This window comes from Bos mutus, chromosome 1, assembly GCF_027580195.1.
Source record: "Bos mutus isolate GX-2022 chromosome 1, NWIPB_WYAK_1.1, whole genome shotgun sequence".
In the NCBI taxonomy this organism is placed as follows: domain Eukaryota; kingdom Metazoa; phylum Chordata; class Mammalia; order Artiodactyla; family Bovidae; genus Bos; species Bos mutus.
In genome coordinates, this window is record NC_091617.1 from 96,142,555 (window position 1) to 96,156,277 (window position 13,723).

The 13,723-nt window shown below is 36.3% G+C and overlaps 1 protein-coding gene and 1 pseudogene across 6 annotated transcripts in view; both read left to right on the plus strand.

The window, feature by feature from the left end:
• Positions 1-13,723, plus strand: part of PHC3 (polyhomeotic homolog 3) — an 84,280-nt gene that overhangs the window by 56,823 nt on the left and 13,734 nt on the right. For 3 of the 6 annotated variants that reach the window (XM_070373412.1, XM_070373390.1, XM_005891722.2), the window contains 4 exons: positions 2,517-2,676; positions 9,007-9,121; positions 12,891-13,023; positions 13,115-13,346. In XM_070373412.1, coding sequence (XP_070229513.1) covers positions 2,517-2,676; positions 9,007-9,121; positions 12,891-13,023; positions 13,115-13,346 — 640 coding nt within the window. Of the gene's footprint in view, positions 1-2,516; positions 2,677-9,006; positions 9,122-12,890; positions 13,024-13,114; positions 13,347-13,520; positions 13,649-13,723 lie in introns of those variants that run through there. The other 3 variants (XR_011464737.1, XR_011464738.1, XM_070373419.1) reach the window with 2 other exon arrangements.
• LOC138989442 (U6 spliceosomal RNA) lies at positions 11,824-11,921 on the plus strand (annotated as a pseudogene).

Consider the following 13,723-nt stretch of genomic DNA (forward strand, 5'->3'; position numbering starts at 1 on the left):
ACATGTTGTGTCTAGAAATGAACATTTTTCCTTAGGAAATATACCAAGACAAGTGGCCAAAATCAAAGCCCCAAACAAAGACACGAGAAAACAAAATTATGTATTTTGAAGCCCATTGAAGCATCTGATTTTTCAAATTCACAGGTAGGGCATTATGATGGCACAGTGATAGTTGACTGTAGCCAGTTGCCCTTGTTTGCAGTTTACTGTGTGTAGGATCTAAGAACCTCTGATATAGTGAGTGGAGAAACAGTCTTTTCTCCCTGGTCTCAGAGATTGGATCCTGGCTCTGCCATATACTGAATGTGTAACCTTTGTCAGGCCACTCAACCTTTTTGAAATTCATTTGCTCATACAGCAAATGGAGATGATACTTTGCTCTTAGGGTTATTGTGAAGACTAAATGTGTGTAACTGTTCTATGTAATATGTATTGTTTTTTCACTGAAAATTTGGAAAATGTACAGAGCAAATAGTAATACCACAAAATGTATTTTAATATATATTTTCATATGATCAGGACTATAATTGTATATACAGTTCAGATTTTTTTTTTTTAATTAAAAAAATTTGTTTTGACCACACCTTTCTTCTTACCTCTTGTGAGATCTTAGTTCCCCAACCAGAGATTGAACTTGGGTCCTTGGCATTGAAAGTGCAGGATCCTAACCACTGGACCGCCAGGGAATTCCTTACAGACCAGCTTCTTTTGCTTAGTATAGCTTGAACATTTATTTTCTCATTTGATTAATAGTACCTTGGAAACATTTTGAAAGGTTACCTAGTATTTCACTTTCTGGACAGTCATAATTTATATAATCTTTCAATTACAGTTACCCTCCCCCCCCCCCAGTATCCACAGGTTTCACACTGGGGATCAACCCAATTGTAGATCAAGAATCTAGGGGGGGAAAAGAAATCTAGAAAATTCCAAATAGTAAAACTTGAATTAATCATGCACAGGCAGCTATTTACTTCATATTTACATTGTTTTCAGAATTATCAGTAATCTAGAAATGATTTAAAGGGCTTCCCTGGTGACTCAAATGGTAAAGAATTTGCCTGCAATGCAGGGGACTTGGGTTCAATCCCTGGGTTGGGAAGATCCCTTGGAGAAGGAAATGGCAACCCATTCCAGTATTCCTGCTGATTTAAACCGTATGGCAGAATGTGCATAGGTTATATGCAAATAATGCTCCATTTTTACATAAGGGACTTGAGCATCTGTGTTTTTTGTACCCTGTGGAGTCCTGGCATCAATCCCCTGCAGACACCAAGGGACATCTATACCGTTGGACATTTAGGTTTCCTTTTTTTTTTTTTTTTTTTTGCTGTTCAAAGGAATATCCTTATATGTAAATTATCCACATTTGAAATATTATTTCTTTGGCATAAATTCCCAGAAGTATAGGTGTTAGATCACATTACATATGTATTCATAAGACTCTTGATATATATTGGCAAATCATTTTCTGCAAGAGTATTGATTCATATACCCTAAGTGTATACTCTTATCAGCACTCAATAGTGGTTTTTTCATCAATAATTTCCACTAATTTTATTTGAGACATAATTACATATACAAACTGAAATAAACACAATTTAAAAGGTTATGGGTTGAGAATTCCCTGGTGATCCAGTGGCTAGGACTTGGTGCTTTCACTGCAGGGGCTGGGTTTGATCCCTGCAAGTGAGGCCAAAAAAAAAGTTTATGGGTGATTATTCTCCAGGGTAACATGTAAAAGGTTCCAGTAAGCTGCTGTTCACTATGTATGGAAAATGTTGGAGACTTGACCAGCATTCTCAAATAGAATCAAAGATTCTAAAAAATCAAAGATTTTTAAGATTAGCTGAGGGTTCACTAGTAAATTGGTATATACTTTTGGTGTAGATTATTTTTGCTGAAAGCATTTCTAAAGTAAGTAGTTTTCATGACTTAAATTGGTGTACTGAACATAAGCGACTCTATTTTTGTTGATTTTGATGTTAATATTTGAGGAATTTTCCATTTCTATTTGTGATTAGGTTACTTAACTAGGAGTCAGGAGACTTGAGTTCTAGTCCTGTTTCTGCTATTACAAAGAAATCACCTGCACACTTTGAATATTAGTTCCCTTATCTTTAAAATACAGTAATGATGTGTCCTGAGGAAAGAATCTTATAAATAAAAAGTTTTGTGCATGAAAAATCAATCTTAAAGGTTGTTGCAGAAAAAGGTAAAGGTACTTATAATCACAATTTGTTACTGATTTTTTTTTTAAAGATTTTTTTAGCTTACCCACCTAAACATAGACCCTTGGTTCCATTTGACTGAGACTTTGGTCATACTGCTCATGAGTTGTAATATAAAGTGTTCAGGCAACCTGAACATAACCTTTTCTCAAGAAATAAATGAATGGATCTGATCAGTTGTACAAGTAAATTATCACAGATCCTTTTGATTTCAAGAGACTTTTAAACTAAATTATTTCTGAAGGTCTTTAAAAAGATCATTTCATTTTGTTCTGTCTTTTAAAGGTGAGTCGTTCATCTTTGCTGATTGAACAGCCTGTGAAAAGAAGGCCTGTTTTGGATAATCAGGTGATAAATTCTGTGTGTGTTCAGCCAGAGCTACAGAATAATGCAAAGCATGCAGATAATTCATCTGACACAGAGATGGAAGACATGATTGCTGAAGGTTTGTGGATTTTTCTTTAAGATACTCTTTAACTTTGGCATTTATTGCTTGAATCAGAACATGGGTTTTTATCATACACAGATTTTTCCCTTGGAAGTATTTACTTTTATTCTCATATAATGCATTATTTGACTAAAATAATGGGAACTCGAACCAGACTCTAAATGGCCATGTAATTAAAATAACAAGATTGGTGTTAATTTTTATAATACCATTTTGACCTTTGAAGGGATCTGAGTGGGAAAATTTCCGTTACATATGAAAGCAGTTCAAAATTTTAGGATCAAAACAACCAATTTTCTTCTTTAAACAGACTTTAGTAAATGACTATTTCACTGAGCTTGTTTAAAAATTCAGAGCTTCCTGGTTGTTTGGTTTTAGATTTTATGTGTTCTTATGTATTCTTTGATGTCAGGTGGGTATTAACAGTTGTGTGAAGTCTTAATTCTTATGTATTCTTGATATCAGGTGGGTATTAACAGTTTTGTTAAGTCTTCAATCAAAAGATGATTAAATTTGTTCAAGGAGAAAAATACCACTAAATCTTCTCAGTGTCAAAGAATCTTTTTTTTTAATAGGCCTTGTTCTACCAGTGAATATTTCATTAAAGTTAAAGTGGTATGCAAAATGACTTCAGGAAAACAAACACAAATGCAAAAATGATGTTTTTTATTGATTCTAATCATGGCTTTGCAGTAGGTGCTGTTCAATTAAATAGCGTGTAGTATGGTCGGGGCTCTACAATTGTGAATTAATTAACATCTGTGTCTAAGTAATTATCCTCAATATATTAGTGTATTTCATCTAAATTTATTCACTTTGTAAATGTTTACTGAATATATACTGTGTGCCTGTACTTCGCTAAATTAAGTAAAATAGCATGCTGGTAAGCAAAATAGACATTGACTTGGCTCACAGTAATCCTAATTAAGAGGAAGGCATCTCTGTCATTATTGGTAACATATGGACTGTTGCAATGTATTTATCACTGTTGTACTTGTTATTTGAATAGCAAAGAACTGATAGAAGTATAAAATTTTTTATTGCTAACTTATGTTGAGTTCAGTCTGATTTTTTTATTTAAAAGAATGTTAAATGTGAAAAATTTCAAACATAAAATTAGAAATGTAAAATGAATCTCAGCTCACCCAGACTCAATATTATTACCCAGTTTTAAACATTATTTTGCGAAGTTAGCTTCATGCAACCCTTTGTTTTTTTCCTCCTACATTTCCCCTTCTCTTTTTCTCTATTGCTTTTTCTCTTTCCCTTTTTTTCCTTTCTTCCTCTGTTTAAAACCAAATCATAGTTCTTGTTGTATTTTACTAGTACATACTTCAGTGTGCATCTATAAAATGTACATTTTAATGCTGTGTCACCCAAAACAATATTAATAATAATTCTTTGTCATCTAGTACCTGGTTCATATTCAGATTTCCTCAATTGTATAATTACTTAAATTGTATAAATGTCCTTCTATAGTTATTTTGTTCAAATCAGGGTTCAGAAAGTGCCCGGTGGTGGTTTAGGAGTAAAGAGGTAATCACTCAGTTGTGTCCGACTCATTGCGACCCCACGGACTGTCTGTCCAGACTCCTTTGTCCATGGGATTCTCCAGGCAAGAATATTGAAGTGGGTTGCCATTCGCTTCTCCAGGGGATCTTCTACACCCAGGGACTGAAACTGGGTCTCCTGTGTTACAGGCAGGATTCTTTACCAACTGAGCCACCAGGGAAGCCTTTTGTTGTTAGGAATTTAATTTCATTTAATTCCTAAGTACTTGCTTTTATTATAGTTATGCATACTATTTATCTGAGAATTTTTCATTTGAGATGAGTAGTAAAGACAGATGTACAGGGATTTTTTTTTCTTGCCTATGTAAGTATAAACAAAAAAGTTTTCTAGACTAATAAGCTATATAATGTGCCCTCTTGTGTGTGCATATTGGAGAAAAATGGAAAACTGCCTAGGAAACTTCACAGCATACTTTGTGATGCTCATGGTTTATAATATAATACGTATAAAACATATGGTGGACTGTGCTAGAACGTCAAGGAGCTTTTGATCTAGTTCAGTTCAGTTCAGTCGCTCAGTCGTGTCCGACTCTTTGCGACTCCATGAATTGCAGCACACCAGGCCTCCCTGTCCATCACCATCTCCTGGAGTTCACTCAAACTCACCTCCATCGAGTCGGTGATACCATCCAGCCATCTCATCCTCTGTCATCCCCTTTTCCTTCTGCCCCCAATCCCTCCCAGCATCAGAGTCTTTCCCAATGAGTCAACTCTTCGCATGAGGTGGCCAAAGTACTGGAGTTTCAGCTTTAGCATTATTCCTTCCAAAGAACACCCAGGGCTGATCTCCTTCAGAATGGACTGGTTGGATCTCCTTGCAGTCCAAGGGACTCTAAAGAGTCTTCTCCAACACCACAGTTCAAAAGCATCAATTCTTTGGCGCTCAGCTTTCTTCACAGTCCAACTCTCACACCCATACGTGACCAGTGGAAAAACATAGCCTTGCCTAGATGGACCTTTGTTGGCAAAGTAATGTCTCTGCTTTTCAATATGCTGTCTAGGTTGGTCATAACTTTCCTTCCAAGGAGTAAGCATCTTTTAATTTCATGGCTGCAATCACCATCTTCAGTGATTTTGGAGCCCCCAAAAATAAAGTCTGACGCTGTTTCCACTGTTTCCCCATCTATTTCCCATGAAGTGATGGGGGTGGGAGGTTTCATCTAGTAGGAAGTAGCTATCTCTACAACAGAAAGATAACTGAGAAGCAGCATATGCTAGGTATTAGGTGAATTATATAGACAGTAAGAACATGGCACTTTAAAGCTGGGTGATATTATTGCCAGACTCGTGAGTTTTCTGTGAAGAGAGGGGGTTTGATTTGGGTCTTGGATGATAAAGCATAGATTTAAGATAACAGAAAGAACCTCTCAGGTTAGCATACCACGAATAAATGTACAGAAAATGTACAAGTGCTCAGTAACTTCAGGAGGGGGCAGTGAAGAGTAGGCAGTTGAGTTAGAGAACATAGTGGGCAGTAAGGCAAAGTCAGATTCTAGTGTACCTTGAGATTCAATTATGGAGTTAGTTATTTTGCTGTCAAGAGGATGGTTACTGAAAATTTTTAGGTGACATGAAAAAATGTTGAAACTGCTGCTCGTGTGTGGATGAATAGTAGAGGTTTGGCATGTAATTGATACTTGTAGTCATGGTGGGAAGAGGAAGGAAAGAATTGATGGAAGACAAGGCAAAGGGTAGTTTTAACGAACAGGATACCAGAGTAAGGAAAAGGAAGGTTTAAAGATGATTAATGTTTGCAATGAAGAATAAATAAGCCATAGAAATCTAATGCACAGTATAATGAATATTGACAATATTGTACTATAATCATTAACTTAAGCTATAATCATCAACCTAACTTAAGCTAAAACTTAATTATTCCAGTGACTTAAAAGATAAAAATGTAATGTGATAGAAATGTTCAGAATTTCTACTGAGGCAGTCATTTGTATAAATGTATCAAATTAACACCTTGTACACCTTAAGTTTACACAGTGCTATATGTTAACTGTGGCTAAAAAAAGATGAATCTATTTCATAGTGGAGATATGTTTACTGAAAATGTATCAATTTTTAAAATACTTCATAATTTCCCATGGTAATTTTATCAAGTATTTCTGTTACTGTATACTTCAGTGTTTATGGGAAGTACTATAGGGTGAAATGGTGAGGTCATTTATTTAGCAGCTTTGGCTTTACGAGTGTGTGCAGTTTAATTCAGTACGAAAAACAATATAATGATTATTCTTTTTTTAAAGGATAAACTGTATCTCTATTTGGACTGGTTGTATAACCAGAATCTCCATCTAAAATGTGATTTATCAAAATGTCTTATATCTTCCCTGGTAAATCATCATGCTGATGATGATTTCTATCTCATTGCCTTCTTACTGCTGATCATCACATGATCTCAAGTCTTCAGGAAAATTGAAAAGTAATTCCTCTTTGCACAAAAAAAATTGGGGATCTCTATCAGTTAGGATATATGTTTGGCCACTCCAGTGCAGGGCTCCATTTTGCTGGGCACGTAAGCTGTTAGTGTCTCATGGCCCTGCCATCCCTGGAGTGTTGCTCTCATTTCCAAGATAGCTCATCTTCATGATCATATTCTAATTGGTAAGATAGGGCCTCACCCGGAATTTGGTCAGAAATTGGCCACACATAGGGCAGCAGTTGTACTTTTTATTCCCAGTGGCTATATTCCTAGCTAAAAGTTAGGCTTTTGTTACTGGGGGAGAAAAGTGAAGAGCTGATATTAGGGAATTGCCAGCTGTATCTGTATAGAATCCCATCTTTATTATCTCAAGCAGTAGTTTTTAAAAACTTACTTAGCTCTGTAATTTTTTATTTACAAATGTGAAAACATTTGCCTTGGTAACATTACCAGATTTGTTGAAATTATGACCAAAATTAGAACTGGACTTCTTTGAATCTGTTAATGTTCCTCTCGTCTTTATGAGAAATAAAACTGATGTGAACTTTTTGTCAGGTTGTTAACCCTTAGACCATACCTGTCTAAAGGGATCTTGCCTTTCTCATCAGCAAAAACATTTCCTTCTCCTTCATAAGGTTGTCTAACCTATTATCAAGTGTTGCATATTTTTATGTTAATTAATTCAAGGTTTTGAAATAAAGCTTTCAGTAGAGTCAAAATTAAACAGCCCAAAGAATGGGCTCTTTGGGGCTGGATTGGTGGTCAAATGAGAGGTTCTATATCCAGTACAGGCTTTTCAAGGTCAGATTTGGTTATAGGCATGACAGACTAGAAATAAGACTCCTGGAAGTTATGACACTAGGTCCCAGCAACGTGTTGTGGGGCAGAGCTGTGTGAAAGCCATCTCTAGGTCACTGGAAGAAACAGTTTTTACTTTACTTGGTTTCAGACTCTTTGTTCCTCATTGCCACCAAATAGATGAGTTTGCTTATGAAGATAGTCCTGAGAATTTCTTTGAGATGATCTCTTGCTAGTTTATGACTTGATTGGTCATGACAGTGTCTTTGGATGTCCCTTGACACTTCGAATATTTCACAGTGTGTTTTTGCTGCCTTCACTTAATTTAGCACTTTACCATTTGCTTCTCCAGTAACACTGGGATAAAATGATCCTTGAATGTATGAGTACATGTTGTTCATGTCTACATTTCAGAGTCCCTTTCTTCATCTTAACAAGTCTTGGTTAAGTGAATAACATAGAAAAGCACATAAAGAGCTCATAGCTAAAAGCTGTAGTTAGAGTTCCTTTTTTGGATATATTTTATATGACTCAGCATAGGAATTATGATGCATGAAAATAGTAAAATATGGTGATTTAAAGAATTAAACAGTTTTCATTGAAGTGTTTACTTGTTATAGGTCTTGGTACTGCTAATTCTTATGTGGAAGATAGGAAGTGGACCTGTCACTTTTTTATGCCTGCTACCTGTTAGGCATTCATGTAATCTTCACTGCATTTCTTTGGGGAAGGTATCATAAGCCCCATTTTACAGATGAGAAAACTGGGTCCTGAAGATTAAGTTGCTTGGTTATAGGTGACTGCTGCTGGATACTTGAGGATGTAGGTGGGAAGTTTCTTTAGGTCCTGTGGTATGACTTGAAGAAAGTTATGGATACAGAGGTAGAGGAAGGACATTCTCAATTAACAGAGAGCACCCTGACAAAAAAGAGCAGAGGTTAGAAATTATACAACTATTGATGATTTTGAAGATAAATGTAAATTATTTTAATATAACTAAAAGGGACTTTTATAATTAGATAAATACATCTTTATATATTCTGTTGTACACTGCAGATCTTAGAGAGTGTTAATGATTTTAAATGCCCTCTGAAAGCAGACATCAAAGTCTTCTTTTTGGAGTCCTCATTTTCTCCAGTTAGAATTGTGTTCTTTGCTATGTATATTATACATAGCACAATGTATCAAAATTCATATACTACATAATACTTTTTGGAAGGTAGTGACTTTATTTGCACATTTTAGGTAGGTTGGATTCTTTGCAAATGAACCTTTAAAAATGTATTATTTATTTATATAGAGAAAACTCCATAAGATTTTTATGCAGGAGCTAGAGGGAATTGGTGGAAGTGGTTGTTTTGGGGGGCTTTGCCTTGCCAAAGTGGCTGTGGATTGAAAAGTTAAAAGACCATTCCTTTTAAGTCTCCTGTAGGGTCTGAATACTAGCAGCATCCGACCCAAAGTAGAAGCTAAAAGAAAATTTGTCACAATTAAGTTTTTGGAATTTTTTCTTTTTTTCTTTTTTAGAGACATTAGAAGAAATGGACAGTGAGTTGCTCAAGTGTGAATTCTGTGGAAAGATGGGGTATGCTAATGAATTTCTTCGGTCAAAACGATTCTGCACTATGTCCTGTGCCAAAAGGTATTTCTGTTCTCAAGTTTCCTAAAGCACAAGCCAAAAACTGCTGTAACAAAACTAAAAAACTTGCAGAGTTTACCATTAGTCAAAACTAGGTACTGTGGAAGAATAATATCAAGTAGACATTATCTGGAGCTACTTTGCTATTCAGTTGTTAAATTGTACTTGGCGAAAACGGTATTCATAACACATATAGCATAATCTAATGACACATACAGCATAATCTAGTACTGAAGTAGCAATCTCCAGGTGGTAAGAATATGGTTAGGAGAATCCCTCCTGTGAATACACTGCTCGTCCTTTGTTTTAACAATATTGAAATACCTGGATTTACTTGCTTATATTTTAAAATGTTTCATTTCTTTTAACCATATCTTGTTTATTTTAGGATTTTAAGTGGGACATCTGTAGCATAAATTCTCCACATTGTTATATTACTTGATAACAAAAATGCTTGTCTTTTCTAAGTGTATTTTCAGTAATATTATAGGTAAATAGTACTACTGTCAAAAGCCTTTTTAGTATCTTCATTGATGTAGTCACAAATTTGGTTTAAAGAAAGCCTCTCTAATTTGGTTAATAAATCCTAATACAGTTATTTCCCACTGAAGGTAAAGTGTGTGCACAGTTTATTTTGAACTTTGTTCTGTATTCCAAAAGTTATTTTCTCAAAGAATTTAAAATCTTAAAGATACATCTAGAGAATTTCTTGCTCCCTAAATAAATACATTATTTAGTATGGTGCACCTAAAATATATTTAGTAAAACTTAAGTCAAATAAGCAGAAGTATTTTCTTCTGAAAATGGGTTAATGGTTTTTCATTTGTCAGTCTGTTATTCAGATATTCTTTCATGTTATTTTGACAGTCCTAATCAAATTGTGTAACTCCTATTTTGTTCGCATATACCACAAGAAAGAATAGTGGCTCTCAGATTCAGAGGATGAAAAACTGAGGGAGGAGGATTCCTTTCAGAATCTTTTAAACTTCTTAATTATTCAGAAATATTTCAGGACAGTTAACACACTACCATCACTCTTCTCCCAGAGATGACTGTTGAGTTGTCAGGTTAGTATACCTTTAGGTGAAGCTCTTTAGAGGCTTAGAGGTCCTAAGGTAGGAAAATACAGAGCAGAGAAGAGTAAGGAGGAGAGGATAAGTTAGGTCAGGTAAGAAATGCTGTTTACATGTATGCCTAGCTACCTTTTTTCGATATCTCAGTATTTAGGGACTAAATAGCAAATGTAAAGTTAGTCTCTCTTCTCTCTAGTCAGTTGGGAAAGAAGTTTGTTAGTTGATGTAAATGGAAATCAGAAACCTATAGAGCTGAGCCCCCAGATGAGCATACTGAACACGGGAGGAGCTTGTTTAATTGTTTTAGGGTAAAATGAAGTGACCATCAGGACACTCTTTTCTTTTTTATATTTTTAGGGGAAAAATAGCCTATTTACTCTCATAGTACTTCTTACTTTCTCCTCATTGATATTTTTATAAACATAAGTGAGGGAATTTTCTTTTAGTAAAACAGTTTTCAGTAGCAAAGTTAACTGGGATTTATTCTTGTCATTTCCCTGAAAAATCATCTTAGACCAAAAGAGTTTCAAAAAGAACTTTGAAAATAAGAAATTACAACAGCAATTTTATGTGTAAAAAAAAGAGGAACTATGTGCATTTTTTTAGCCTTTTTATGACATTTCAGAAATTTATTAGATGATCTGTTTTCACTCTTTCGAGGGAAGGAGTCAGCGGACTATACCCAGGCTGAGTCCTTTCTGTAGCCTATTTTTGTATGGCCCCTGAACTAAGGATAGTATTTAAATTTTTAGGTGGTTGAAAAAGAATCAGAAGAATATTTTGTGACACATGAAAATTATATAAAATTCAATTTGTCACTGTAGTGTATTGCTCAGTCATGTCCGACCGTTTGTGACTGCATGGACTGTAGCTCACCAGGCTCCTCTACCATGGGACTTCCAGGCAAGAATATTGGAGTGGGTAGCCATTCCTTTCTCCAGGCGATCTTCCCCACCCAGAGATTAAACCCAGTTCTCCTGCGTTGCAGACAGATTATTTACCATCTGAGCCACCAGGAAGGCCCCAAGTGTCACTGAGTAAAGTTTTATTGGAACACATCTATTCTCATTCATTACTGTCTGTGGCTGCTTTTATGTTACAATCACAGAGTTGAATAGTTGTGGCAGAACCTTTGTGTGGCCTAAAAAATCTAAAACATTTAATATCTGGCCCTTTACAGAGAAAGTTGCCCAGCCCGTTTAGGGCATTGGAACCCAATAAATGGCAAAAGATTTTTTTTTTTTTTTGGCCACACTGCGTAATGTGCAGAATCTTAGTTCCCCAACCAGAGATTGAACCTGCACCCTTTGTAGTGAAATGTGGATTTTTAACCATTGGGCCTCCAGGAGAGTCCCATCACAGGACTCCTTTAAACTGTCATCATGCCTTAGAAAGTGAAAGTGGTAGTTGCTTGGCCATGTCTGACTCACTGCAACCCTGTGGACTATAGCCTGCCAGGGTCCTCTGTCCGTGGGATTCTCCAGGCAAGAATACGGGAGTGAGTTGCCATTCTCTTCTCCAAGGGAAGCTTCCCAACCCAGGGACTGAACCCATGTCTCCTGGATTGCAGGCAGACTCTACCATCTGAGCCACCAGGGCCTTATAAACATCCATGTTAAAAATGTCATAAGAGTGCTCACTTTGACAGTACATATGCTAAAATTAGAATGTTATAGAGAAGATTAGCATGGTCCCTGCATAAGATATGCAAATTAATGCTCCACGTTTTAAAATATGTATATATTAAAATATACACTTAAAAATATTAGTCTATTTTGATAAAATAAAAATAATCTTCCAGCCAGTTTTTTTAAAAAAAAGAAAAATTTGTTGTGCTAGGTCCTCATGGTTGCATGAGGGCTTTAGTTTGGAGAGCAGGGGCCACTCTGGTTGCGGCGTGTGAGGCTCTCACTGTGGTGGCTTCTCTTGTTGCGGGGCACAGGCTCATATGTATGTGGACTTCAGTAGTGGTGCACACTTAGCTGCTCTGCGGCACGTGGAGTCTTTCCGGGCGTGTGGACTCTTCCCAGGCCGAGGATCAACCTGTGTCCCCTGCATTGACAGGCAGATTCCCAACTAGTCCACCAGAGAGGTCCTTTTCCAGCCAGTTAAAGAATTAAATATATCTGAGTTGCCTGAATTCCTAAGAACCGTGAATTTCTTGTATAACTTTGATAACTCAACTTTACCTTTCTGTCTTTTAGTTATATTTGAAAAATATTTTACTAGCCATTTGAGATTTCCTCTTCTCTACTATATTAATCTCTTTTTAAAAAATCTCTTCAGGAATGGTTACCCAAGAAAATAACCATTTGAATGATCATCTAAATAGTTAATAATTTCTTCTTCTCCTGGAACCTTGAATTATTTTGCAACTGCAAAAATGAGTTATTGTTTGTATTTGCAGAAAGTTTCCCACTATCATGCTGTTATTAGGAGATATCAGTACCTTGTTATAGGTGTCCAGTATTATATTGAGAGCTATATTATATATAACGAGACCATTTTTTTTTTTTTTTTTTTTACTATTAACATAAGTAAATTTATTGAACACTGTGGTTTACTTTCTGAGGTATTATAATCCATAATGAAACAAATGGCATTTACTGATTCACAACTGCACTTTAATTAAGGTCATAATTACTAAGTGGAGCATCCCATACATCATTTAATATTTTTTTCTTACTTGAATTTCTTAGGTACAATGTTAGCTGTTCTAAGAAATTTGCACTTAGTCGTTGGAATCGTAAGCCTGATAATCAAAGTCTTGGGCATCGTGGCCGTCGTCCAAGTGGCCCTGATGGGGCAGCAAGAGAACATATCCTTAGGCAGGTCTGTAGAAACCTTGATTCAATGTACAATACCCTTTTCAGAAATACAAGGAAAATGCAATGCTGTATTTTACTTGTACTACATTTTCCAGCTTCCAATTACTTATCCATCTGCAGAAGAAGACTTGGCTTCTCACGAAGATGCTGTGCCATCTGCTATGACAACACGCCTGCGCAGGCAGAGTGAGCGGGAAAGAGAGCGTGAGCTTCGGGATGTAAGGATGAGGAAGATGCCTGAAAACAGTGGCCTGCTGCCAGTGGCACAAACAGAGCCGTCTATATGGACAGTTGATGACGTCTGGGCCTTCATCCACTCTTTGCCCGGTATGTGATTGACCACTTTGACCTTGATTTTTGCCTTGTGCACACACCCAGGAATGACATTAGATCCATCCACACCTGTTGCACAAAAGGGCTAGAGAAGTTCTGTATATATATACTCATTAAATGGCATTTGCTATTGAAATGTGATCTGTTTCCTCTTGCTTATTCCCTCAGCACAACTGGGTATTTTCTCATACCCCCCAAGTCGATAAAAACTGACTAGTCCTGCTTCTGCTGTGACACCTCAGCCGGTGAAGATATTAAAGGTGCTCTCTTCTCTTCAGTCTGATTTCTCTCGAGAGGTCAGTAGAGAGATTGAGTCAGACACTTCTTCCCTTCTGCTCTTCCAGTTTTCTGGTCTATCAATATTTCCTCCT